The 27,488-nt window shown below is 51.0% G+C and overlaps 3 protein-coding genes across 5 annotated transcripts in view; 1 reads left to right on the top strand and 2 right to left on the bottom strand.

Moving 5' to 3' along the window:
* Positions 1–12,607, bottom strand: part of LOC125628027 (sphingolipid delta(4)-desaturase/C4-monooxygenase DES2) — a 43,732-nt gene extending 31,125 nt beyond the window's left edge. The window contains exons 1-2 of one of the 2 annotated variants that reach the window (XM_048832727.2): positions 12,287–12,607; positions 11,488–11,625 (exon numbers count right to left, since the gene is read on the bottom strand). The gene's annotated coding sequence lies outside the window, so the exon portion shown is untranslated. The remainder of the gene's footprint in view (positions 1–11,487; positions 11,626–12,286) is intronic. The other variant, XM_075122581.1, reaches the window with a different exon arrangement.
* A 173-nt stretch (positions 12,608–12,780) lies between these two features.
* POLR2I (RNA polymerase II subunit I) lies at positions 12,781–20,523 on the top strand. Of its 2 annotated transcripts, none has more exons than XM_048832732.2 (6): positions 12,781–13,042; positions 13,804–13,858; positions 15,566–15,675; positions 16,732–16,806; positions 17,627–17,678; positions 20,298–20,523. In XM_048832732.2, the coding sequence occupies exons 1-6, from the start codon at positions 12,984–12,986 to the stop codon at positions 20,358–20,360; spliced, it is 414 nt and encodes a 137-aa protein (XP_048688689.1). In that variant the 5' UTR covers positions 12,781–12,983; the 3' UTR covers positions 20,361–20,523. The 2 variants fall into 2 exon arrangements, with proteins under 2 accessions (XP_048688689.1, XP_048688690.1); XM_048832733.2 differs by having other exon boundaries at positions 12,788–13,042; positions 15,602–15,675.
* On the bottom strand, positions 20,511–27,488 carry OVOL3 (ovo like zinc finger 3). The gene is made up of 4 exons (XM_048832731.2): positions 24,613–27,488; positions 23,799–23,947; positions 22,521–22,704; positions 20,511–21,955 (listed from the first exon to the last, which is right to left on the bottom strand). The coding sequence occupies exons 1-4, from the start codon at positions 24,713–24,715 to the stop codon at positions 21,678–21,680; spliced, it is 714 nt and encodes a 237-aa protein (XP_048688688.1). The 5' UTR covers positions 24,716–27,488; the 3' UTR covers positions 20,511–21,677.

Below are 27,488 nucleotides of genomic sequence, written 5' to 3'. Positions count from 1 at the left end.
ATTACCCTCTGATCCCACTGAGAGTTACCAAAAGAAACTACAGCAGTTGCTCAAGAAACTCCCTGAAAAAGCACAAGATCAAATCCGCACAGACACACCCCTGGAACCCCGACCTGGGATATTCTATCTACTACCCAAGATCCATAAACCTGGAAATCCTGGGCGCCCCATCATCTCAGGCATTGGCACCCTGACAGCAGGATTGTCTGGCTATGTGGACTCCCTCCTCAGGCCCTACGCTACCAGCACTCCCAGCTACCTTCGAGACACCACTGACTTCCTGAGGAAACTACAATTCATCGGTGATCTTCCTGGTAACACCATCCTGGCCACTATGGATGTAGAAGCCCTCTACACCAACATTCCACACAAAGATGGACTACAAGCCGTCAGGAACAGTATCCCCGATAATGTCACAGCTAACCTGGTGGCTGAACTTTGTGATTTTGTCCTTACCCATAACAATTTTACATTTGGGGACAATGTATACCTTCAGATCAGCAGCACTGCTATGGGTACCTGCATGGCCCCACAGTATGCCAACATTTTTATGGCTGATTTAGAACAACACTTCCTCAGCTCTCGTCCCCTAACGCCCCTACTCTACTTGCGCTATATTGATGACATCTTCATCATCTGGACCCATGGAAAAGAAGCCCTTGAGGAATTCCACCATGATTTCAACAATTTCCATCCCACCATCAACCTCAGCCTGGTCCAGTCCACACAAGAGATCCACTTCCTGGACACTACAGTGCTAATAAACAATGGTCACATAAACACCACCCTATACCGGAAACCTACTGACCACTATTCCTACCTACATGCCTCCAGCTTTCACCCTGACCACACCACACGATCCATCGTCTACAGCCAAGCTCTGCGATACAACCGCATTTGCTCCAACCCCTCAGACAGAGACAAACACCTACAAGAGCTCTATCAAGCATTCTTACAACTACAATACCCACCTGCGGAAGTGAAGAAACAGATTGATAGAGCCAGAAGAGTTCCCAGAAGTCACCTACTACAGGACAGGCCTAACAAAGAAAATAACAGAACGCCGCTAGCCGTCACCTTCAGCCCCCAACTAAAACCCCTCCAACGCATTATTAAGGATCTACAACCTATCCTGAAGGATGACCCAACACTCTCACAAATCTTGGGAGACAGGCCAGTCTTTGCCTACAGACAGCCCCCCAGCCTGAAGCAAATACTCACCAACAACCACATACCACACAACAGAACCACTAACCCAGGAACCTATCCTTGCAACAAAGCCCGTTGCCAACTGTGCCCACATATCTATTCAGGGGACACCATCACAGGGCCTAATATCATCAGCCACTCTATCAGAGGCTCGTTCACCTGCACATCCACCAATGTGATATATGCCATCATGTGCCAGCAATGCCCCTCTGCCATGTACATTGGTCAAACTGGACAGTCTCTACGTAAAAGAATAAATGGACACAAATCAGATGTCAAGAATTATAACATTCATAAACCAGTCGGAGAACACTTCAATCTCTCTGGTCACACAATTACAGACATGAAAGTTGCGATATTACAACAAAAAAACTTCAAAACCAGACTCCAGGGAGAGACTGTTGAATTGGAATTCATTTGCAAATTGGATACAATTATCTTAGGCTTGAATAGAGACTGGGAGTGGCTAAGTCATTATGCAAGGTAACCTATTTCCCCTTGTTTTTTCCTACCCCCCCCACCCACCCCAGACGTTCTTGTTAAACCCTGGATTTGTGCTGGAAATGGCCCACCTTGATTATCATACACATTGTAAGGAGAGTGATCACTTTAGATAAGCTATTGCCAGCAGGAGAGTGGGGTGGGGGGAGGTATTTTTTCATGCTTTGTGTGTATAAAAGATCTTCTACACTTTCCACTGAATGCATCCGATGAAGTGAGCTGTAGCTCACGAAAGCTTATGCTCAAATAAATTGGTTAGTCTCTAAGGTGCCACAAGTACTCCTTTTCTTTTTGCGAATACAGACTAACACGGCTGTTACTCTGAAACCTGTCATTATGCAAGGCACTGCATTTAGCCGTATGGAGTGGAAATCTATCAACTGCATGAAAAAACTTGTACAGATACAGACAGACATCATCTTCCTTTCCAAATGCAAACAGATGGACATCATACCAAAAGGACTGAAGGTAAAAAATCCATTACAATCTACATACCACACAGACTATGCTGATAGCTTGTGCCACATGGTCTCAAAGAAACTGCGGAACCACCTGATCAACATCCTCTACGGCAAACAGGGAAAGATAAAGAATGAGCTCTCAAAAATGGATACTCTCATAAAAAAAACAACCTTCCACACAAACTTCCTCGTGGCTGGACTTTACTAAAACTAGACAAGCCATTTACAACACACACTTTGCTTCTCTACAAAAGAAAAAGGACACTAAACTTTCTAAACTACTACATGCCACAAGGGGCCACAGCAATGGTTCCCTCAACCCACCCAGCAATATTGTTAACCTATCCAACCATACTCTCATCCCAGCAGAAGCAGCTGTCCTATCTCGGGGCCTCTCCTTCTGCCCCTCCACTCCCACGAACATGATACATTTGTGGTGACCTAGAATCCTATTTTCAACGTCTCTGACTCAAGGAATATTTCCAACACACCTCTGAACAACATACTAACCCACAGAGACCTTCCTACCAACACTACAAAAAGAAGGATTCTAGGTGGACTCCTCCTGAAGGTCGAGACAGCAGACTGGATTTCTACATAGAGTGCTTCCGCCGACATGCACGGGCGGAAATTGTGGAAAAGCAGCATCACTTGCCCCATAACCTCAGCCGTGCGGAACACAATGCCATCCACAGCTTCAGAAACAACTCTGACATCATAATCAAAAAGGCTGACAAAGGAGGTGCTGTTGTCATCACGAATAGGTCGGAATATGAACAAGAGGCTGCTCGGCAGCTCTCCAACACCACTTTCTACAAGCCATTACCCTCTGATCCCACTGAGAGTTACCAAAAGAAACTACAGCAGTTGCTCAAGAAACTCCCTGAAAAAGCACAAGATCAAATCCGCACAGACACACCCCTGGAACCCCGACCTGGGATATTCTATCTACTACCCAAGATCCATAAACCTGGAAATCCTGGGCGCCCCATCATCTCAGGCATTGGCACCCTGACAGCAGGATTGTCTGGCTATGTGGACTCCCTCCTCAGGCCCTACGCTACCAGCACTCCCAGCTACCTTCGAGACACCACTGACTTCCTGAGGAAACTACAATTCATCGGTGATCTTCCTGGTAACACCATCCTGGCCACTATGGATGTAGAAGCCCTCTACACCAACATTCCACACAAAGATGGACTACAAGCCGTCAGGAACAGTATCCCCGATAATGTCACAGCTAACCTGGTGGCTGAACTTTGTGATTTTGTCCTTACCCATAACAATTTTACATTTGGGGACAATGTATACCTTCAGATCAGCGGCACTGCTATGGGTACCTGCATGGCCCCACAGTATGCCAACATTTTTATGGCTGATTTAGAACAACACTTCCTCAGCTCTCGTCCCCTAACGCCCCTACTCTACTTGCGCTATATTGATGACATCTTCATCATCTGGACCCATGGAAAAGAAGCCCTTGAGGAATTCCACCATGATTTCAACAATTTCCATCCCACCATCAACCTCAGCCTGGTCCAGTCCACACAAGAGATCCACTTCCTGGACACTACAGTGCTAATAAACAATGGTCACATAAACACCACCCTATACCGGAAACCTACTGACCACTATTCCTACCTACATGCCTCCAGCTTTCACCCTGACCACACCACACGATCCATCGTCTACAGCCAAGCTCTGCGATACAACCGCATTTGCTCCAACCCCTCAGACAGAGACAAACACCTACAAGAGCTCTATCAAGCATTCTTACAACTACAATACCCACCTGCGGAAGTGAAGAAACAGATTGATAGAGCCAGAAGAGTTCCCAGAAGTCACCTACTACAGGACAGGCCTAACAAAGAAAATAACAGAACGCCACTAGCCGTCACCTTCAGCCCCCAACTAAAACCCCTCCAACGCATTATTAAGGATCTACAACCTATCCTGAAGGATGACCCAACACTCTCACAAATCTTGGGAGACAGGCCAGTCTTTGCCTACAGACAGCCCCCCAGCCTGAAGCAAATACTCACCAACAACCACATACCACACAACAGAACCACTAACCCAGGAACCTATCCTTGCAACAAAGCCCGTTGCCAACTGTGCCCACATATCTATTCAGGGGACACCATCACAGGGCCTAATATCATCAGCCACTCTATCAGAGGCTCGTTCACCTGCACATCCACCAATGTGATATATGCCATCATGTGCCAGCAATGCCCCTCTGCCATGTACATTGGTCAAACTGGACAGTCTCTACGTAAAAGAATAAATGGACACAAATCAGATGTCAAGAATTATAACATTCATAAACCAGTCGGAGAACACTTCAATCTCTCTGGTCACACAATTACAGACATGAAAGTTGCGATATTACAACAAAAAAACTTCAAAACCAGACTCCAGGGAGAGACTGTTGAATTGGAATTCATTTGCAAATTGGATACAATTATCTTAGGCTTGAATAGAGACTGGGAGTGGCTAAGTCATTATGCAAGGTAACCTATTTCCCCTTGTTTTTTCCTACCCCCCCCACCCACCCCAGACGTTCTTGTTAAACCCTGGATTTGTGCTGGAAATGGCCCACCTTGATTATCATACACATTGTAAGGAGAGTGATCACTTTAGATAAGCTATTGCCAGCAGGAGAGTGGGGTGGGGGGAGGTATTTTTTCATGCTTTGTGTGTATAAAAGATCTTCTACACTTTCCACTGAATGCATCCGATGAAGTGAGCTGTAGCTCACGAAAGCTTATGCTCAAATAAATTGGTTAGTCTCTAAGGTGCCACAAGTACTCCTTTTCTTTTTGCGAATACAGACTAACACGGCTGTTACTCTGAAACCTGTCATTATGCAAGGCACTGCATTTAGCCGTATGGAGTGGAAATCTATCAACTGCATGAAAAAACTTGTACAGATACAGACAGACATCATCTTCCTTTCCAAATGCAAACAGATGGACATCATACCAAAAGGACTGAAGGTAAAAAATCCATTACAATCTACATACCACACAGACTATGCTGATAGCTTGTGCCACATGGTCTCAAAGAAACTGCGGAACCACCTGATCAACATCCTCTACGGCAAACAGGGAAAGATAAAGAATGAGCTCTCAAAAATGGATACTCTCATAAAAAAAACAACCTTCCACACAAACTTCCTCGTGGCTGGACTTTACTAAAACTAGACAAGCCATTTACAACACACACTTTGCTTCTCTACAAAAGAAAAAGGACACTAAACTTTCTAAACTACTACATGCCACAAGGGGCCACAGCAATGGTTCCCTCAACCCACCCAGCAATATTGTTAACCTATCCAACCATACTCTCATCCCAGCAGAAGCAGCTGTCCTATCTCGGGGCCTCTCCTTCTGCCCCTCCACTCCCACGAACATGATACATTTGTGGTGACCTAGAATCCTATTTTCAACGTCTCTGACTCAAGGAATATTTCCAACACACCTCTGAACAACATACTAACCCACAGAGACCTTCCTACCAACACTACAAAAAGAAGGATTCTAGGTGGACTCCTCCTGAAGGTCGAGACAGCAGACTGGATTTCTACATAGAGTGCTTCCGCCGACATGCACGGGCGGAAATTGTGGAAAAGCAGCATCACTTGCCCCATAACCTCAGCCGTGCGGAACACAATGCCATCCACAGCTTCAGAAACAACTCTGACATCATAATCAAAAAGGCTGACAAAGGAGGTGCTGTTGTCATCACGAATAGGTCGGAATATGAACAAGAGGCTGCTCGGCAGCTCTCCAACACCACTTTCTACAAGCCATTACCCTCTGATCCCACTGAGAGTTACCAAAAGAAACTACAGCAGTTGCTCAAGAAACTCCCTGAAAAAGCACAAGATCAAATCCGCACAGACACACCCCTGGAACCCCGACCTGGGATATTCTATCTACTACCCAAGATCCATAAACCTGGAAATCCTGGGCGCCCCATCATCTCAGGCATTGGCACCCTGACAGCAGGATTGTCTGGCTATGTGGACTCCCTCCTCAGGCCCTACGCTACCAGCACTCCCAGCTACCTTCGAGACACCACTGACTTCCTGAGGAAACTACAATTCATCGGTGATCTTCCTGGTAACACCATCCTGGCCACTATGGATGTAGAAGCCCTCTACACCAACATTCCACACAAAGATGGACTACAAGCCGTCAGGAACAGTATCCCCGATAATGTCACAGCTAACCTGGTGGCTGAACTTTGTGATTTTGTCCTTACCCATAACAATTTTACATTTGGGGACAATGTATACCTTCAGATCAGCGGCACTGCTATGGGTACCTGCATGGCCCCACAGTATGCCAACATTTTTATGGCTGATTTAGAACAACACTTCCTCAGCTCTCGTCCCCTAACGCCCCTACTCTACTTGCGCTATATTGATGACATCTTCATCATCTGGACCCATGGAAAAGAAGCCCTTGAGGAATTCCACCATGATTTCAACAATTTCCATCCCACCATCAACCTCAGCCTGGTCCAGTCCACACAAGAGATCCACTTCCTGGACACTACAGTGCTAATAAACAATGGTCACATAAACACCACCCTATACCGGAAACCTACTGACCACTATTCCTACCTACATGCCTCCAGCTTTCACCCTGACCACACCACACGATCCATCGTCTACAGCCAAGCTCTGCGATACAACCGCATTTGCTCCAACCCCTCAGACAGAGACAAACACCTACAAGAGCTCTATCAAGCATTCTTACAACTACAATACCCACCTGCGGAAGTGAAGAAACAGATTGATAGAGCCAGAAGAGTTCCCAGAAGTCACCTACTACAGGACAGGCCTAACAAAGAAAATAACAGAACGCCGCTAGCCGTCACCTTCAGCCCCCAACTAAAACCCCTCCAACGCATTATTAAGGATCTACAACCTATCCTGAAGGATGACCCAACACTCTCACAAATCTTGGGAGACAGGCCAGTCTTTGCCTACAGACAGCCCCCCAGCCTGAAGCAAATACTCACCAACAACCACATACCACACAACAGAACCACTAACCCAGGAACCTATCCTTGCAACAAAGCCCGTTGCCAACTGTGCCCACATATCTATTCAGGGGACACCATCACAGGGCCTAATATCATCAGCCACTCTATCAGAGGCTCGTTCACCTGCACATCCACCAATGTGATATATGCCATCATGTGCCAGCAATGCCCCTCTGCCATGTACATTGGTCAAACTGGACAGTCTCTACGTAAAAGAATAAATGGACACAAATCAGATGTCAAGAATTATAACATTCATAAACCAGTCGGAGAACACTTCAATCTCTCTGGTCACACAATTACAGACATGAAAGTTGCGATATTACAACAAAAAAACTTCAAAACCAGACTCCAGGGAGAGACTGTTGAATTGGAATTCATTTGCAAATTGGATACAATTATCTTAGGCTTGAATAGAGACTGGGAGTGGCTAAGTCATTATGCAAGGTAACCTATTTCCCCTTGTTTTTTCCTACCCCCCCCACCCACCCCAGACGTTCTTGTTAAACCCTGGATTTGTGCTGGAAATGGCCCACCTTGATTATCATACACATTGTAAGGAGAGTGATCACTTTAGATAAGCTATTGCCAGCAGGAGAGTGGGGTGGGGGGAGGTATTTTTTCATGCTTTGTGTGTATAAAAGATCTTCTACACTTTCCACAGTATGCATCCGATGAAGTGAGCTGTAGCTCACGAAAGCTTATGCTCAAATAAATTGGTTAGTCTCTAAGGTGCCACAAGTACTCCTTTTCTTTTCTCATGACTGGCCACCCCTTTTGTCCTGCTCCACCTGCTTTTATAGCTTTGGCACAAGGCGGGACTCTTTTGCCTGTGCTTGTCCTGGTCCCCACCCCCACCTCATCAATGGAAAAGTACAAGAATTAAGATGGATTCCACTATCATGTGACATGGTCACATGTCACTGTAAGACCCCCTAGTCTCCCTTCTTCCTGGGTTGGCCCCCACCTACACAGGAAGGTGTGCAGGTAAATAAATAATTTACAATCAATTGTCCTAGTCAATGGGAGCCATCAAGATTCTAAACCACCATTAATGGCCCATACTTTGCATAATAACAATAGGACCTCAGAGTTATACTTCGTATTTCTAGCTTCAGATAACAAGAATGATACATGCATACAAATAGGAGGAATATATTCAATAGGTTATAACCTTTGTTATGATACCTTACAAGAGACCTTTGCATAAAGCATATTCCAGTTACGTCATATTCACACTCATAAGCATATTTCCATAAAACATATGGAGTGCAACATCACACTGGGAACAATTGTAGCTGAGGCCTGGCCTGACGTGAGTAATTAACACATGGCGGGAGGCTTCATTTTTTGGAAGATAGAATTAGGGATATAAATGAATCATCCAGTTAAAAACAGACTATCTGTGCTAAATAAGGTAAGTAACTAGGTCAGTAAGCTAAGACAAAATAACTGAGCCAACTAAGATAAAAAGGAGAACACGCAGGGAACTATTTCCGATAAACTAGATAGCCAGGGACGTTAGGAATGTAGAGATGAGGTAAAGAGGAAGTCAAAGCCTGGTCAGGGCGCGGTTAGCACATGCTGCACAGGGATTTGTTCCTGCAAAGTAACCCAGCCTGTCCAAAAATGTGTTATGCAACCAACGTACAGTAAATACAATGAGATGTGTGATGTATACAAAGCGAGAAGGTTTCTGCGGCCATCCCCCCGCTGCGTTTGAATCTGATCAACTCAGCGTAGCGCTGCGGTATGCCAAACAAAGACACCAGAGGGACGGAGGCTGGAGTCGAACTGAGTTCTTGGGGAGCCAAATGGAAAGGGGTCTCGGAGGGAATTCCAACGAGGGCCTAATCCATGACTGGGGTGTCTACTGTTAGGTGAGAAAAATTAAATATGAAGCAGTTATGCCAACCAAACCAAAGTCAGGCCAATAAAGGTTGCTGGGGAAGTCCCTGAACGAGATAAGTAGAATGAAAGAATACTTGTTTAAGTTGCAGGGAGTAAGAAAAAAGGGGAGGCCTGCATTCCTGCATTTTTTGTACCAAATGTTCTGGGAACAGTTTGTTGAGCTATGGAGGCACTGTTTTCCACTCCCTGCTCTTGTGTTATGTCTGTTTTTAACTCCTTGTCTCCTGGTTGACACCCATACCGATAAGAAAGTTAGTGAAGCATTATGATTTGCTAAAAGTTAGCTACAATAAGGGGGTAGAGTGCATGCATAATAGAGAAAGAGGATTTTAAGTAACATGGGGGGTGGGTGGGCTGCTTTATTAATAAATCTGTGACACGACGGGACTGTCTATAAAAACCTATTAGTTTTACTTAGAGGCTGCTGGTTCTCTTTGGAGACGGGTTGCTCTTTATTGTTGTGTGCACTCTTCAATAAAGAGCTTTGTGTTCGGACCTTGCTGGTGTTGCCTGTCTCTCTCTGGTCAGACAACGAACCGCGCCATCTGGGGTTTGAGTCCTCGACGCTAGCTACTACTGTAATGCACCGAATAGCAATAAAAATGCCCAGCTTCTCACCTCTATCTGCCTCTTCCCAGGCAGGTGCTCCACGGAGGCGGGTGATAAGGGCAGAATCACCATGTTATCCCTGTTGCTCACAGGACAGAAGGGAGGAGAAGGGGGCAGAGCCACCCTGAGCTGCTAGGTTCTTTAGTTCCCTCCTCCATCCCGGTGAGAATGGGTTTGGGTAGGTGGCTGAAGGGAAGGGGAGAGAGCTCAGCCAGGCACAGCGCTATGGGTTCTCCTGCGCCAGGAAACGGGCCAGGGGGGTGGGCAGCCAATCAGAGGGCTCAGATGTGCTAGAAGCTGGTGGCTCCAGCCCCAGCCCCAAATCCCACCACTGCGGAGGAAAACGTGGCACCGCTGATGTCACAATGCAGTTTGGTATCGCATCACCAAGTGATGACATCGCAATGTGGCGGTGTTGTGTCACTGGGCGATGACATCATAGTGGTGTCTCATCCCGCCTCCACAAGGAGACATCATGGCAACACAGACATCGTTGCATCATTGCCCAGGCAATGACATCACAAGGCAGCCTGACCAGGGGATGATCATAGAATCAATCATAGAACTGGAAGGGACCTCGAGAGGTCATCTAGTCCAGTCCCCTTCACTCAAGGCAGGACTAAGTATTATCTAGACCAGAGGTTCTCGAACTGTGATCCGTGGACCACCTGCAGTCCACGAACCCTATTCAGGTGGTCCGTGGATAGTTCCCTCTAAGGCAGGGGTGGGCCAACTTTTTGGCCCCAGGGCCACATTGGGGTGCGAAACTGTATGGAGCCGGGTAGAGAAGGCTGTGCCTCCCCAAACAGCCTGTCCCCTGTCCCCTATCCGCCCTCTCCCACTTCCTGCCCCCTGACTGCCCCCCTCAGAACTTCCAACCTATCCAACCCCCCCTGCTCCTTGTCCCCTGACCGCCCCCGCCCAGGACCCTCCACCCGGGACCCCAGCCCCTATCCAACCCCCCTTGCTCCTTATCCCCTGACTGCCGCCCCACCCCCTATCCACACCCATGCTGCTCAGAGCAGCAGGAGCTTGCAGCCCTGCCGCCCACGGCAGCATGGCTGCAGGGAAGTGGGGACAGCAGGGAAGAGGCCAGGGGCAAGCCTCTCTGGCCAGGAGCTCCAGGGCTGGGAGGACGGTCCAGCGGGCCGGATGTGGCCTGCGGGCCGTAGTTTGCCCACCTCTGCTCTAAGGTGTGCACCTGGGCGGCCACACACAAGAGAATGAAGAGAATTTTTATACAGCACTTTTATCCAAAGCGCTTTACAATAGTTAGCTAATGGTACAAACAACATTTGGAAAGATCATTAAGTGGTCCGCCGAGTCCCTCAGCACTTTTCAAGTGGTCCGCAAACAAAAAAGTTTGAGAACCACTGATCTAGACCATCCCTGTCAGGTGTTTGTCCAACCTGCTCTTAAAAATCCCCAATGACGGAGATTCCACAACCTCCCTAGGCAATTTATTCCAGAGCTTAACCACCCTGATAGTTCGTAAGTTTTTCCTAATGTCCAACATAAACCTCCATGGCTGCAATTTAAGCCCACTGCTTCTTGTCCGATCCTCAGAGGTTAAGAAGAACAATTTTTCTCCCTCCTCCTTGTAACAACCTTTTATGTACTTGCAAAAACAACGAGGACTCCTTGTGGCACGTGAGGCCTGGTCTACGCTGCGGGGGGGAGGGATCGATCCAAGTTACGCAACTTCAGCTACGAAGTTGATGTACTTAGATCTACTTACCGCGGCGTCTTCACTGCAGTAGGTCAACTGCTGATGCTCCCCTTTCGACTCTGCCTGCGCTTCTCGCTTGATGGGAGAGCGCTTGGCGGTCGAGTTGTCAGCTGGATCGATCGCACCGGAGGTAAGCGCAGACATGCCCTTGGAGACGAACAAATTTATCTGGGCATAAGCTGTCGTGGACTAAAACCCACTTCATCAGATGCATGGCCCGGAAAATGCAGTCGGGAGGTATAAATACACCGCACGTGAAAAGACGGGAGCCGCCCGACCGAGACCTGCCTTCCTGGACAACCGCGATCGTGTCCCCGCTCAGGCGTCTCCTCCCCAGTGTTGGGGACACTGGGGCATGGCCACTAGGTAACTCGAGGGGATGAAAGACCACGAGTGTCGATGAAGCCCCCTCGCACTAGGCCCAGGTGTCATTGGCCCCCCCCTCCTGCCTGGAGGCACTCGCAGCAGCTCTGCGTACTAGGCCCAAGTGTCCTTGGCCCCCCTGCCTGGAGGCACACACAGCAGTTATGCTGAGAATCTGCAACAGTATGTTGCAGAGTCAGACTGCCTGAAACTAAGCAAGGCCAAACGGGAGATATGGAAGAACAATGCTGAATAAAGCAGCTTTATGTAGAGTTTAACAAATGATACAGAGAATCAGGGAACTAGCTGGGAACTGGATTGGCTGGCTATATGGCTACTTGGAGCAGCTTGCTATTGGATAAGTATGCTGGGAAAAAGGATGTATAAAAGCCTGTGTAACTTCCTGCTCTGTTGTGCAGGATTTGAGATTTTATTCTCCCTGTACCTTTTTGCAGCTGCAAATAAACTTTTCTGCTTCTCCACCCCGTTGTGATTATTGGGTGTAGCACACCGGGTAACGAACCAACCCCAGCTGTTGTTCAGCCTCTCGGCACTGGGTGCCGGCAACACCAGCCTACACGAACCCGGTGGTTTCGCTCGTCCCTCCCAGCTCACGCCGTCCAGACCGTCGATCGTTCTCCGTGCTCTTCTCTGGACTTTCGCCGGTGGGCCCACATCCTTCCTGAGCCCCGGCGCCCAGACCGGGCCGCCACCCTCCCGCCGAGGCCCTGTCCGCGGGGAGCAGAGGGGACGGCCTCGCGTCGCCCTGGCTTGCCTGCGGCTACGGCCCAAAATGGCGGCCCCCTTGCTTGGCACCCGTCGTGCACCCCCGACTCCCCCTGCAGCGCGCGACGCACTGAGGCCCCGCGCGCGCGCGCGCGCGCGCGCCCCCTTCCTGCAGGGCCCCGGCCCCGTCTACTGTGACGTCACGGCCCGGCACGCGCACGGCGTGACGCCAAGGTGGCCGGAGGAAAGTCACACGTCCCGCTCCCGCGCGGGGCACGTGGAGGGAGAAGCCCTGGGCTCGCGCCGCCGCCTTCGAGCCTCTTTTGCCCCCGCTGGCGGCCCGTAGCGTGCGCGCGCAAAGGCGGCCCGGCCGCGGCGGAAAAGGGTTCTGGGCCTGCGCAGGTGGCGCGGTTGCTATGGAGGCGGACGGGACGTACGAGCCGGGCTTCGTGGGGATCCGCTTCTGCCAGGAGTGGTGAGCGCTGGCGGGGGGGGGCCTGCACCTCCCCCCCCCCCTCCGGTCCCGTCCCCCGATTCCTCCCACCGCCCCCCTCCCCCAGCGGGCCCCCCCCTTCGGGCTCCTCTGGGGCTCAGCCCCCCTCCCCCAACCTTCCCCCGGGTCTTGCTCCCTCCGGTCTCCTTTGAACCCCTGCGTCCCCCAGCCCCCCCCCCCCGCTGCTCGGGTCCCCCTGTGGGTCCCGCCCCTCCCCAGGATACCCCCCCGACACCCCACCGCATGAGCCCCCCCCGGACCCCCCCTCAGGCCCCAGCCCCCCTGCAGGCTCCTGCCCCCCCTTCTCCTGATCTCGCCCCCCCCCCCTCCCCAGAGGCTGGGGAGCTGCAGGAGGCTCTTTGCCTTGCGATCGGGCCAGGCGCGTGGCTTGGAACGGGAGCCCCTGGCATGGCACCGCGGGCCCCGACGCTGCGAGAGATCCGGCGGTCACGGGCTCCCCGGGGTGCCGCCGGGCTCCCCGATGAACTGCAAGGCCCGACAGTGCGGATCCGCTGTGTCCGCCGCCCGAGGAGAGACTCCACCCGCAACAAGCCAGGCTTTGCTGCCCGCGGACCCCACAGTAACAAACCCGCGCTGTAGCCGCCGCGAAGAGGGGGAGGGAAGTTTTGCGGCCCCCCCCCCCCCCCGGAATCTAATATAAAAAGCTAGGGAAGGGTGTCCCCTGCCCGCTGACACGTGCCAGGGACCTTGCTCCTCATTGTTGTCCTTTGTGTCTGTGATAGCAACAACATGCTGTACCCCAAGGAAGACAAGGAAAACAGAATCCTGCTCTATGCGGTGAGTTTCAAACGGCCAAGGCCAAATTCAGCCCTGCTCTGAGCCCAGTGACTGTAGCAGAGTTGGTCCAATTTCATACTGACTCAGCTTTTAGCTACCTCTCCCTCACGGTAAACTGAGGCGAGGGCTGATCTTGGCTTCCCGAGGGGAAGAAACCGCTTTAAAAGATTCTAGTGTTTAACCTCATATGCACTTGGGCTGCTTTCTGCAATAGCCTGTTGAGGATTTTGTTGTCAGCTGGAGCTTGCTATGGGTATGCTTGTCCTTATCCTGCCCCCGCCCCTTCCAGGACTGAGATCACCGTCCCAGTCCTTTCCTTCTGAGAAAACAGGGTGGGATTTCCTAAAGTGCCTAAAGCAATGATCCTCCAAGGTATTTCAGAGTGGTAGCCGTGTTAGTCTGTATCAGCAAAAACAATGAGGCGTCCTTGTGGCACCTTAGAGACTAACAAATTTATTTGGGCATAAACTTTCATGGGCCAAAGCCCATCAGTAACTCCCAAGTGCCTACGTACCTTTGAGGTCTGAGCTTGAAGTGATTTAGGAGTGCAAATCCCATTGAATTTCAGTAGGATGTATGCTCCTAAATCACTTAAGCTCTTTTGACACTCCCTCCAACCCCAACAGAGGGAAGAGGTGATTCTTGTACTTGGCGTGCCTGTTGCATTGATTTTTATAAGGGTTAACTGGGGCTCATTAAACGACTAGTCTCTGCTGTGTGTTAGGAAATGGTATGTATTTGGGGAGGTGTTTTTTCTGATTCCTACTGGCTTTTCCTCTTCATTTTACTTCCCTCCCTCCAACCTTTTTCCTCCTGGCTATGGAGGGCTGAGGATCGCTTCCCCCTCTGATATGGGTATTCAGATCCCATAGCAATGGATGTGTTAGGAATAGCTAGATAGGTAGTGAACCTCATGCTGTCAACAGTGAATCGCTAGGTTGAGGTGTTGCACTCTTTCTTCGTCGCTCCCCGTTTCTGTCTGTGCAGGAATACAGAGTCAAGCTCTAATATTCCCTTCTCCACACACACGTGTGCTATACCTCTGTGCTTCCTGTTTTGCCACAATTCGGGGTTATATTCAAAATGGTTTAAGTAGAGATTTCCTGCCAGGAAAAGTAGTGAGAAATAAAGACACCAAGGATATATCTTTACTGTTACCCTGGGCTCTTCCCCAGGTTTTAGCCCCAACCTGCCCTTACCATCTACACAGAAAAACCTCTGACCCAGGTCTGGAAATGCGTTCAGTCCGGGGTAGCTGGAATGGCTGGAGAGGGGATGTTAGAGCCGGGCTCTTCACTTGGGTTGGAACCTGTCTACTTTGCAAAATCACTGTCCTGCTGATAGCCCTCCAATGCCCTTCCCACAATTCACCTGCGAAGGACAGACTAGTTCTCCTGCAATTAACATAAATGACTGGGAAAGAATCAGAGAGCGTCTCAGCATGAAGACCCATGGGACCTACCCCAGACACACACAGGCGAGTGCAGAAACAGCAAGGACACAGTAATGTGGGTAGGGCGTAGGGTTGCTTGCACCTGGTCTAGGTCAAGTTTGGTGCTCAGATCTGGGAACCAATCACCTAGGCTAACTGTGCTGTGAAGACCTACCCCTAGATTTGTCATGCAAAATGCATCTGATTGGTTATATTAACAAGACTGAACAGAGCTTACTAAGGTAGCAACTTCTGATTGGATATCCCCATTCTAGGGTACATTTTATGTCTCTCTCCGTTTCCTTCCCAAGTGTCGAAACTGCGATTACCAACAGGAAGCCGACAACAGCTGCATCTATGTCAATAAGATCACCCATGAAGTGGAGTGAGTATGAGAGGGCTCAGACCTGGTGCTGAACAAAGTCTGTGGCGATTCCGAGCTGTTGATTATCCCCTCCCCGCATTTACCGAGCTGTTGATTAAACACACCTCTCATGGAGAGAGTGTGGTGTAGGGGTCAGAGCCAACAGCTGGAGCAGTAACGGGAGCTACTAGGCCTATCCCAGTTGTAAGCGTAACTGTGGCACCATGAATAAAAGCTTATCAAATGTTATAATAGTTTATAACAAATGTTAATGAGAAAAGATGTAAAAGGAAGACAGACTGAATTGGTTTAAACACCTTATTAATACAGTGTAAGAATTGTGTTATGGTTATGCCTGGTAAAGAAAAGAAGCATAGGAGTGAAAATTAATGGACTAAAATTGGTGTAGGGTTGGGAGTCAGGAATTCCCAGCTTTAGGCTTGGCTTTGGGAGTGAGCGTGGTCTAGTTGTCAGAAACAGGGGACTGGGAGCCGGGACTCCTGGATTCTCTTTGTGGTTCTGGGTATGAGTGTGCTCTAGTGGTTAGCGCAGGGGGAGGTGAGTCAAGACTCCTGGATTCTGTCTCTAGGTCTGCCACGCCGTGTGATGTTAGGCTAGTCACTTCACCTCTTAATGCCTGGTTTTCTCCCCCTGTTGAATGGGGCAGCCCCATCGATCGGAGGGGTCATCGTGAAGCATTTGGAACTGGTGCTGGACTGTAGAGGGGGAATATGGGTCCAGTTGCCTTGAAGGGAACGGGCAGCTCTTTCACCTAGTAGAAAAATCATACTAGAACCCAGTGTCTGGAAGCTTAAGCTAGACAAATTCAGACTAGAAATAAGATGCATATTTTTAAGGGAGGGTAATTAACCATTGGAACAACTGGCCTAAGGACAGGGTGGATTTTCCATCACTTGAAATATTTAAGTCAAGACTGGATGTCTTTCCCACACATCTGTCAGTCTTAACACAGGAACTGTTGGGTGGAGTCGTATGATTATCACGGTCCCTGTCTGCCCTGAAGGCAGCTCATTACTTATAGATTCTTAGCTCCTCACAGGTCTGTTTTCATTACAGTGAATTGACACAAATCATTGCGGACGTTTCCCAGGACCCAACTTTGCCCCGGACAGAGGATCACCCATGTCAGAAGTGAGTGTTAACCCTTTCGAGCCTGCTGCCAGCCGTTCTTTTAGGTCTGGAAATTGCAGTGGCTTGAGGGTTACGTTAACTGGTTAGCTCTGACATGTAAGATTTCCAAGAGTCGGAAGATAAACCAACAGAGTCACTTATCTGGAAAGCTCTAGCTACAGTCCTGCCGGTTCTCACAAGCTAAGCAGGAATTCCTGGTGGGGAGACCTTCAAGGAAAACCCTGGTGGCAGCAGGCTCTAGTGTTCAGTATGGAGGGCTGGCCCCTCCAAGGCAGCTCCATATATCTAGAGGTGCTGTTTCTCAGATGAAATGTTAAACAGAGAGCCTCCCTACCTGTGATCATTAAAGATCCCAAGGAATCAGGCAGTTGTGTGTGTCCAGGCTTGGGTATTTGCATTCTGCCTGCTTAAATTCCCTGCACCGTTTTAATAGCAGGGGGATTGTGTCCATTTCCTGGACTCCCCCTCCACCCATTCTCCTCTGGCTCCTGCCCCCTCCAGTTTCCCTAAAACCCCTGCCCGCCCCTGCACTTCTGCATTGCAATTCATTGCCCTGCAGCCTGAGCCCTCTTGGGTCTTTTACTGCAGTGTTGACATACCCTGGGACAAGAATTGCACCTAGCACAAAGGGGCCTGATCTTGACTGGGCTTTCAGCACAACTGTAATAAACGTGGCTAACAATAACATCATGTGTTTAACCAAAAGACTCCCAGTGATCCTGCTGGTTCCTTCCCAGCAAAGCACATGCCAACCCAAATCCGTTCTCTCTGAGCTTACATCCCTACTCTGATTCCATGCTGACCTGTCCCTTCATTCCAGGTGCGGGCACAAAGAAGCAGTATTCTTCCAGTCTCACAGCGCAAGGGCTGAGGTGAGGGGATCTGCTCCTAGGTTTGGAATAACATAGAGTTAGTAGTTAGGGTCTTATTTTCATGTTCCTGCCTGTCTTGGGCCCATGTGGAGCGGTTTCAATGTTGTAACAGGATCCACTGGCTGGAAGTTGAAGCTAGATGGACTAAGCTGCATCCCATCAAGGAATGGATTAGTCCCAGTGTGATGCACCTCACCACAAGCTGCCCTTAACATTAGGCAGCTGGGTCTGTGCCTGCCGGGGCTTATCTGTCCACCACCACCAGCCTCAGGCAACACCGGCTTCCCCTCTAGGCCTACGCAGGCCCCACTGTCTCTTTGCAGGTTAACAATCAGACACTGCAATCCTCAAGCATCCTGCTGTGGTGTCCAATCCCTGATCCACTGGACACTCAAAGAACTCCCAGCTCCTCCTCCCAGTATATCACAGCATATCAGTTACACCACCGAAAACAGCTTCGTTCAACCCACAGCGTTTAATTTCTTTGTAGAGAAAGCAAGAATAAGTTTATTTAACAAAGAACAGCATCAAAGGATAGAAATCAGAATTACTGGAAATAAGGGGTTACATAGAAAATAAAACCATAACACGCATCCTAGAGCCTCAACTTAACTAAGACGACTACGGCATGCCATGAAAGCAAAAGCTCCCTCAAAATCCTTCCAGCATACTACAGCCAGGCTTTGCTGGGATCTTCTGTTCATGAAACAAGCACGCTTTCCTCCTCGGTGGAGTTTGTCTTTACAGTTATAGTCCAAAACTCCATTGTCCGCACTTGCCTTCGCATGGGTTTTCCTGCCCAGGGTCTCCCCTGGAGACTCTGCGATCACTTGATTAGCATTTTGCTCAGACTGTAAAGGGATGCCGTTGTGACCCATACAGTACTCACTTTACATGTAGACAGACAGCTAGATAAACATCTCTTGCCTGAAAGAAACCCATTTCTCACCTTTGCTGGTGACAAGCCACAGCCCGTAAGAACAGAATGTTCAGTATAGATACCCAGCTCCTTACATGTTGTTGGTATGAACATTTTGCAATGATTATGGACACCAGTGAGACACAGGCTTTTAGGAGAGACTTTGTGACACGTGACACTCTTTGGCGAACTACTAAGATACCAGACCCAGGGGATCCCTGTAAACCTCGTGCCTTTTAATACAACTAAATGTATCCATCTGGGAACAAAGAATGCAGGTCATCCTTAGAGGATGGGGGACTCTAGCCTGGGAAGCAGTGATGCTGAAATAAATTTTGGGAGTGGGGGTGGATAATCAGCTGAACATTAACTCCCAGAGTGATGCTGGGATCTATGTGATCCTGGGATGCATAAACAGGAATCTCAAGTAGATGCTGAGGTTATTTTCCCTCTGTGTTTGGCACTGGTGCGACTGCTGCTGGGATCCTGGGTCCAGTTCTGGCATCCACCATTCAAGAAGGATGTTGATGATAAATTGGAGAGGGGTGAGAGAAAAGCCACAAGAATGATCAAAGGCTTAGAAAACCTGGCTTATAGTGATAGACTGAAGGAGCTCAATCTATTTAGCATAACAAAGAGAAGGTGAAGAAGTGACTCGAGGGGTCTCTCAGTACCGACATGGTGAACAAATATTTAATAACGGGCTCTTCAGTCTAGCAGAGAAAGGTCTAACAGAGTCATACTCAGACAGACGCTGGAGAGCCATAAGTGGCTCTTTAATGTGTCTCTTGTGGCTTTTTGCAGCATGTGATATTAAAACACTGATTTAATTAACAACCAAGCAGGATGCTTTTACTATGTTATTAGCCAATTGTAGTTGATAAAATAATAATATTTGGTGTCATTTTGCTGTGAGAATTATATAGAACTAAATGAAAAGGAGTACTTGTGGCACCTTAGAGACTAACCAATTTATTTGAGCATGAGCTTTCGTGAGCTACAGCTCACTTCATCAGATGTTTACCGTGGAAACTGCAGCAGACTTTATATACACACAGAGAATATGAAACAATACCTCCTCCTACCCCACTGTCCTGCTGGTAATAGCTTATCTAAAATGATCAACAGGTGGGCCATTTCCAGCACAAATCCAGGTTTTCTCACCCTCCACCCCCCCACACAAATTCACTCTCCTGCTGGTGCTAGCCCATCCAAAGTGACAACTCTTTACATAATCAAGTCGGGCTATTTCCCATCCTGTTTCAATATGAATCTATAGTACTATAGTAAATGAAACAATGAATTCCCATGACTGTGGCTCTTTTGCGTAATGTTGCTTGATAATTTGGCTCCTGAGCCACTGAGGTCTGACTACCCCTGGGCTAACATGCTCCGAGAGCTGGAGGTTGAAGCTAGAGAAATTCAGACCGGGAATAAGGTGTACATTGAATAGCACGAGTAATTAATCGTTGGAACACGGGTCCTGGTGGATTCTCCATCACGGACAATGTTTAAATCAAGACGGGGATGTGTTTCTAAGAGACCTGGGGCTGTTCTCTTGCTCAGGCTAGGATAGAGGTCAGACTAGGTGGTCACAACTGGCTGTCCTAGCCTTGGAATCTGAGTCCCTGCACCCTTCACTAGTTGGCATCAAGATGTCCCTGGGTCACACTCAGTTGTTGCATTCTCCTGTTGTCTAGGATGCCATGAGGCTGTATTACGTGTGCACCGCTCCGCACTGCGGCCACCGCTGGACTGAATAAAGGGGCAGCTGTTTGAGACCTGACATCACCTCTGGCCCCCGGTTGTCAGAAACATTTGGGCTCAGTTCCCTTCTTGGATAGCCTCTGCTCCTGGTTCTGCCCTGGGGTCATCTAACCGCTGTATTTTTGTTAATAAAAAGGTTTTATTTTTCAAGTCACACAAGCACGTACTTCTGTAAAATCGGGTCTGTTGTAGCCTAAGAGGGTGTCTTCACTACTGTATTATCTAGAGGGACCTGCCTCTCAGGAGAGAGGGCACAACCCCTTGGGCAGGATCAGTCACCATGCTCTACATTATCATTAGAGCTTCCATGGAATTAGCGTGGTAAGTTTGTCCTGGCTTGATCCAAACCAGGATAATTACATTCCACCTCTGAATTCTCTGCATTTCCTGTTGCATGTGGGAATGTCCAAGCCCAGCTCCACCCAGAGGTCCTGCCCCCTATCAGCACATCCTAGGGTAGGTAGAACTGCAGGGAGCTGCTCAAGGGCAGCCAGGCTGGAAGTGGGATGAATCCAGCAATTAAAGGAAACCAGTTCTGGGGGTGGCCTGCTCCAGATTTGTGCCTGTGGCATTTATTCCAAGCAGGGGCAAGGCCTGGCTCCAACTTGGACCTGTGACTGATACCAACCATGGGCACTGATGCAATTCAGGCTGGGCAGAGGAGGCAGATAAAGGGCACAAGACAAGTTTGGTTGGCATTTTGGTAGTGGCACTCCGCATCGCAAAGCTACAGACCTCCCTCCCTCCTGTACTCTGCCTGTGGCACACAACAGGGCGGGCTCCTGTTAGCCTAATCCGGGTCCCGGGGGGGCTGTGATATGCAGAGGTCGGCTGAGCTGATCGGGGCAGTCCCTTCTGACCTTAAATTTGAGGCTGACCCTCTAAGGGCACAACCAGGGACAGAAGCTGAAGGCTCAGCTGATTAAATGGTATAAAACAGTAGCACTTAAGTGCTCTGGGAAGTGTCTCTTCATTACTGTATTATCTACAGGGAGGCGAATCAGCCACTGTATGTGATGGAGGGCTGTGACAGCCTCCCCCACGGGCTGTTTTTCTAAGAGGTCTGCTCTCTGTCAAGCAGGAACCAATTCCAGGCAGCCCTAGTGCCTGTGTTACACAGAGGCCTGACTCAATGATTACAGGGATCCTGTCAGCCCAGTGGACTCTTGTCCCTGAGGAAGGGCTTGGCTGGCAGGGAACAACGCTTACTAGCCCTGTCGGGTGGCTAGCTATCCCCTTGACCGGATTGCTGTAGGATCCCCGCGTGCCCTGGGGCTGGAGGTCCCGCTGCACGAGAGGCTCTGGGCCCAGCCTCAGGCGTAATGACCGCTGGGGTAGAGGAGGAAGCGGAGGGAGGCGGCGGCCTGCTTGCGCAGCAGGGAGTTGCCAGGGTGGAGCCGCCGCACGTGGCCGCAGTACTCATCGCCCGCAGCACAGGTGAAGCCGCACTCCTCGCAGACGAAGAGCTTGGCGCGCCGCTCACGGTAGGCGTAGTTCTGCTGCACCCCGTGGATCTTGCAGAGGTGGGACTCCAGGGAGCAGCGCTGGGTGAAGGCCTTGGCACAGACGTGGCAGCGGTACGGGCGGATGCCTGCAGCGAGCGGGACAGGGTTAGGGGACAGAGAGAACCCAAGACCTAACTTCTTCTCCCCCAAATCGCGTGGGGGAGGGGAGTCCACGCAGGTTAGCGGGCAGAGAGGCAGGATGACCCGGGGTAAGGCACCAACCGAGCACTTGGGAGACCTGGGTTCGAGTCCCTGATTTGCCTGTGGGACCGTGGCCAAATCCCATCCACACACAAAGAACTCTCAGATCTGGCTTTGCCGGTACTTTAAACCCAGGCTAGCTGGGGGGTTGGATTGGGGCCCAGGCTCTGCTCGAACCTGCCCACTTTGTGCAGTGTGGATGCAGGCTGCTTATCTGGGGTGCTGATGGTCCTCCAATGCTTTCCCACAATTGCCCTGGGGCTGCCTTTGCCTGCCATTCCACCTAGCTCCCCTCTCCTGCCCCGGAGAGTCCACAAGGGAGAGGGAGAAGGAGCCTAATTATAAGGGACCTGGCCCCTGTGGGGGGAGGCCTCAGGGCAGAAGGGAGGGACTGAGCAGAAGAGCCTCCCACTTAAACAACCTGCTTCCCACGTGCAGCCCCAGCCTCACCGGTGTGGGTCCGCGTGTGTCTCTTCAGATCGAAAATGTCGTTGAAGCCCTTGCCGCAGTATCGGCAGACGTGCTTCTTGACCGCGCTGTGGCACTTCAGGTGGCGGGTCAGCATGCGCTGCAGGGGGAAGGCCTTGCTGCACCCAGGGCAGGGGAAGTCGCCCGGCCCCTGGGGCCCTTTCCCCTGCAAAAGGGAGTGCGGGAGGGAGGTGGGAAATGGAGCAGGTGGGGGGCACTGCCCCTGACAGCAGGGCTGAGCGGTGTCGCTTGCTGGCTTGAAAATCTTAGAGCCCCCGGCAGGGTGGGGAAGGGAAAGCAGGGGCTCCGGGTGCCCCCACATTCCTCCTCCCATGCCTGCGGCTCGGTGTGCCCAATCCCTTTTTTCCACCTGGTCTCAGGGGGAAGAAAATACCCCATGTTTCCACAACCAGGGTCATGGCAGCCGTTGGGATCTTCCCCTCACGGCTGATCACGATCTAGCCCTGGTCACTCCCAAGGGGGAGTGTGATCACAACCCTACAGGAAGGGGTGAGGGGTGTTGCCTACCCTATGCAGGCACATAGCCATGCTGGGTCCTGTTCTACTCCCAGACAGCCCCAGGGGCTCCAAAGGAGCTGTACGGGCTGGAGCAAAACCTCCTCCCTCCGGCACGGGAGAAAGATTTTCTATCCTGGGTACTCACTAGGTTTCCCCTCTGGGCAAGGTGCAGCGGTTAGAGCAAGCAACAGGGAATTGGGAGGTGGGGGGAATCTATTGCTGGCTCCTCCACTGCCTCACTCTGGAGCTTGGTCCTCAGCCATGACCATACAGCCCAGGAGCCCGATTCTCAGTCACCTGCTCAAACTGCTAAACCACTCCCCAGAGCTGAGAACAGAACCCAGGCATCCTGACTCCCAGCCCTGCCCCAACCCTAACCACTAGTCTCCCCTCCCCTCTCAGAGCTAGGAATAGAACCCAGGATCCTCGCTCCCTGCCCTCCCCCAATCCCTTACACCCCACAGCTGGAGACAGAACCCAGGAGTCCTGACTCCCAGCCCGCCCCACTCTAACCCACTAGAGCCAGGAATAGAGCCCAGGAGTCCAGATTCCTATTCATCTGCTCAAACTGCTAAACCCATTCCCCAGAACTAAGCATGGGCCCCAGGAATCCAGACTCTTTGTCCCCCACACCCACTCTAGTCACTGGATGGCACACTTCACACCCAGCCAGGAATTGAACCCAGGAGTCCTGGCTTCCAGTCCCCCTCCCTGCTCTTATCAAATAGACACACACTTTACCTTTGCTCTAGGGTATTTCACTGCAGTATCAGGGGGCAGCAGGTTTGGATGGGGCCTAGGGGAGCTTCTCTGACTTGGTCCGTCCCAGCTGCTCTTCCTGTCCTCTGGGAACGCCCCTGAGGCTGCGGGGCAGATGCTCATGCTGCTCCCTGGAAGGTCAAAACACACATGACCTTAGACTTGCCCTTGCTTCCTGCCATGAGCGCCTAGTGGAAATCAGGCACAGCCTCACAGAGAGAGAGGCAGTGTGCGTGTGGGGAAATCACCCAGCAGGAATCGCTTCCTGCTGGGTACCATCCTTGGTTCACAGCCCTCAGCAGCTCCATGAAAAGCACCCGGCAAAAGGGGCAGGTTAGACTGCCCTGCGCCCATACATCAAGCCAGCCAGCCAGCCAGGCCACCGCGGTACCAGTCGGGACACCATGGCCATTACGTGGGAGGGAGTTGAACAGCCCAGGCTAGAACGCATCTTCCCTCTTGGCCACTGGTTCCAGTCCCACTCAGGGCCCTCTATTCCCTGTGCGGGCTGGGTGGGGGGCCTTATGGGAGGCATGGCTAGGTCACAAAACCCACCACCGTTGTCCCTGCCTCATTCACAGTCTGATCACAGAGGCTGTGGATCTACCAGGCCATGGAGACGGAGCGCCCTTCTGCCCCAGAGCGGGTGCAGCTCCCTGGGCTGGGCACTCAGTGGGTAAGCAGAGAACATCAGGGCGGTGAATCTGGTCGCTTTCACCAGCATTAAGAGTGGCCTATGCCCTAAAGTAAGTGGAATCCCCCACCCCCCACCAAGGGTAATGAACTAGGCACCTACCTGGGACGTAGGCGTCGCCCCGCAGCTGGTCCGAGAGCTCTCCCCAGTCCTGGGACCCCAGCGTGGTTGCCCGGTGCCTTTTCACCAGGAAAGCCTTCGGCATGGCAGATGCAATTCCAGGCTTAGCCAGGAAAGGTCTCAGAAGTCCCGGTGGACCGTTCCAGTGCTTCCCCACCTCAACGTTCCTTGTTCGACACCCCGTTGCCAGGAGTAATAGGGACACCGGGGAGCAAGTAGAAATGGGAATGCCTTTGGTACAGGCAGGCGGTAACACGGGGTCTTGTGATCAAGAAGCAGCCGATCCCAAAGAGCACCAAGCATCTTCAAACAACCCTGGATGCTTCATGCTCCCCCCAAGGAGGGCCTGTCTCCATTTTACAGATGGAAAAAGTGAGGCACGGAGAGGGGAACTGACTCAGTTGAGCTCACAGGACCCAAGAGTCCAGGCTCCCAGTCACCCGGTAACCACTAGACCCCACTCCGCTCCCAGAGCTGGCAATAGAACCCAGGCGTCCTGGCTCCCAACCCCCCACTCTAGCCACTAGAGCAGTCTGAGCTTCTAAGCCATTGCTCTAACATCCAGACATGCTGCTTCCCCGCTGTGAGGTGAGTCACTACTTCTTACCCTCCTTTGACACATGGGGAAACTGAGGCACACCCAGTCAGTGCGGCTAGTCTCAGGTCACATCACAGTAGGATTAGAAGTCCAAGTTCCCAGAACTATGCTCAGTGGACTAGCCTACACTGCCTGTCAAGCAAATATATATGGATAGCAACACCCTCCCAGATCAATCTCCTCTTGCAAAGCCACCACTTACGCTCCAGATCAGCAGGTCAAGGAAAGCGTGCACGCGCGTGTGTGTAGATACTGATCGCAATGAGGATTTGAATGGCCCGAGCGGGCCAGGAATATGAAGCCTCGTTCTTTGCATGCACTGTGCTTAGTTGTCAACAAAATAAAGCCCTCCATCCTCTTCATGCAAATCTACAGCTCTGACCCCGGGCAGAATCGCTGACGGTTACCTGCCCTTTGTCAGCAGGCTTGGATGGAAAGCGGGCTCACGCCGCATGGGTGATCAGGATCCGGCCTTGTTAACTGCACATCTAAGGGACCCACCTGGCTCCCGCTCCTGTAGCATTCATATTCAATGAAGTCACCCTCACAGCCAACTTGTGAGGCTGGTGCAGAACTGAGGGCAGGTGCAGAACTGAGGCGAGGCCCAGCTTCTCTGGAGGTTCTTGAAATCAGTGGGAGTTAGGCACCCAAATACCTGAGGATCTGGGCCCAGGTCACACAGGAAACCTGTGGCAAGGCAGGGGCTTGGACCCAGGTCTTTCACAGCCTCAGCTAGTGCCCCGAAGCACTAGGCCATCATTCCTCGAATGAACACCCCTTGTCTGGTTTGTTTCCTTCCAACCAGAAATCAAGTTGGTGGCAGGCGCCAGACATACTTGGAGAAAACCGATTCCTGCTCAGATCATTTTGGACGACCCTGGGGACTGGGAATGGGACACTGAGCCTTCTGAACGCCCTGCCAGACACATACATCACCCACTCCAACCCAGACCGGGCGCCCTTGGAACCGAGACGGGGGTTCCCAGCTATGCCCTCGGACCTTCACTTCGCTGGAGCGGCAGGCACTTAGCGAGTTACTGCATGGCAAGCTGGCGTGCTATAGCTCAGGCTACATCTACACCGGCAGAGTTACAGTACCGGCAGATACAGCGCCGCTCCGAGAGCGCTGAAGGGAAACTGCTGTTGAGCGTTCACACGGTCAGCTGCCTGCGCGACAGCGTGGTCACACTTGCAGCGGTATTCGCAGTGGTGCACTCTGGGCAGCTGTCCCCCAGAGCCCCTCTTCCTTTTCCGCCGCTAAGAGTTGTGGGAAGGCAGAAGGGGTCGTGGGGCATTCTAGGTCCTGTCCCAATGCCCCACGATGCATTGCTTCGCATCCCAGCAATCCCTGTGCTTCCGTCCGCATTTGGCACCATCTTTCAACAGTTTCTGTACTGCACGCTCCACCTCTTCAGGTCTGCAGGAATGGATCCCGCACTGTTGACAAAATATGCTAGTCGCTCTGACTAACACGTCACGAGTGGCAGTGGAGTTATTCCTTAAACTACAAAGGCAAGAGGAGTGTGACACTCCTCTCGCCACACGTAGTAGCTACGACCCGAGATTGCTTGTGATATTCACAGAGGTGCTGACCACAGTGGAATGCCACTTTTGGGCTCGGGAAACAAGCACTGGGTGGTGGGATCACATCATCATGCACGTCTGGGAGGATGAACAGTGGCTGCGGAAAGCCATATTCATGGGACTGTGTGATGAGCTCGCCCCAGCCCTGCGGCACAAGGACATGAGAATGAGAGCTGCCCTGCCATTGGAGAAGTGTGTGGCGATTGCACTGTGGAAGCTGGCTACTCCAGACAGCTACTGATCGGTCGCTAACCAGTTCAGAGTGGAAAGTCGACTGTTGGACTTGTGTTGACGGAAGTGTGCAGGGCCATTCATCGCATCCTGCTCAGAAAGACCTTGACTCTGGGCAACATGCATGACATTGTGGATGGCGGTGCACAGATGGGCTTCCCTAACTACGGAGGGGAGGTAGATGGCACACATATTCCAATTCTGGCACCAGACCACCTACCCCCAGAGTACATTAATCGCAAGGGGTATTTCTCGATGGTTCTCCAGGTGCTTGTGGATCACTGTGGGCATTTCACGGACATTAACGTAGACTGGTCTGGAAAGGTGCATGACGCACACATCTTTCAGAACACTGGCCTGTTCAGGAAGCTGCAAGCAGAGACTTTCTTCCTGGACCAGAAGATCACTGTAGGGGAAGTCAAAATGCCCATTGTGATCCTGGGAG

This window comes from Caretta caretta, chromosome 23 (assembly GCF_965140235.1).
Source record: "Caretta caretta isolate rCarCar2 chromosome 23, rCarCar1.hap1, whole genome shotgun sequence".
NCBI lineage: Eukaryota > Metazoa > Chordata > Testudines > Cheloniidae > Caretta > Caretta caretta.
This window is presented reverse-complemented; position numbering and strand designations above follow the sequence as displayed.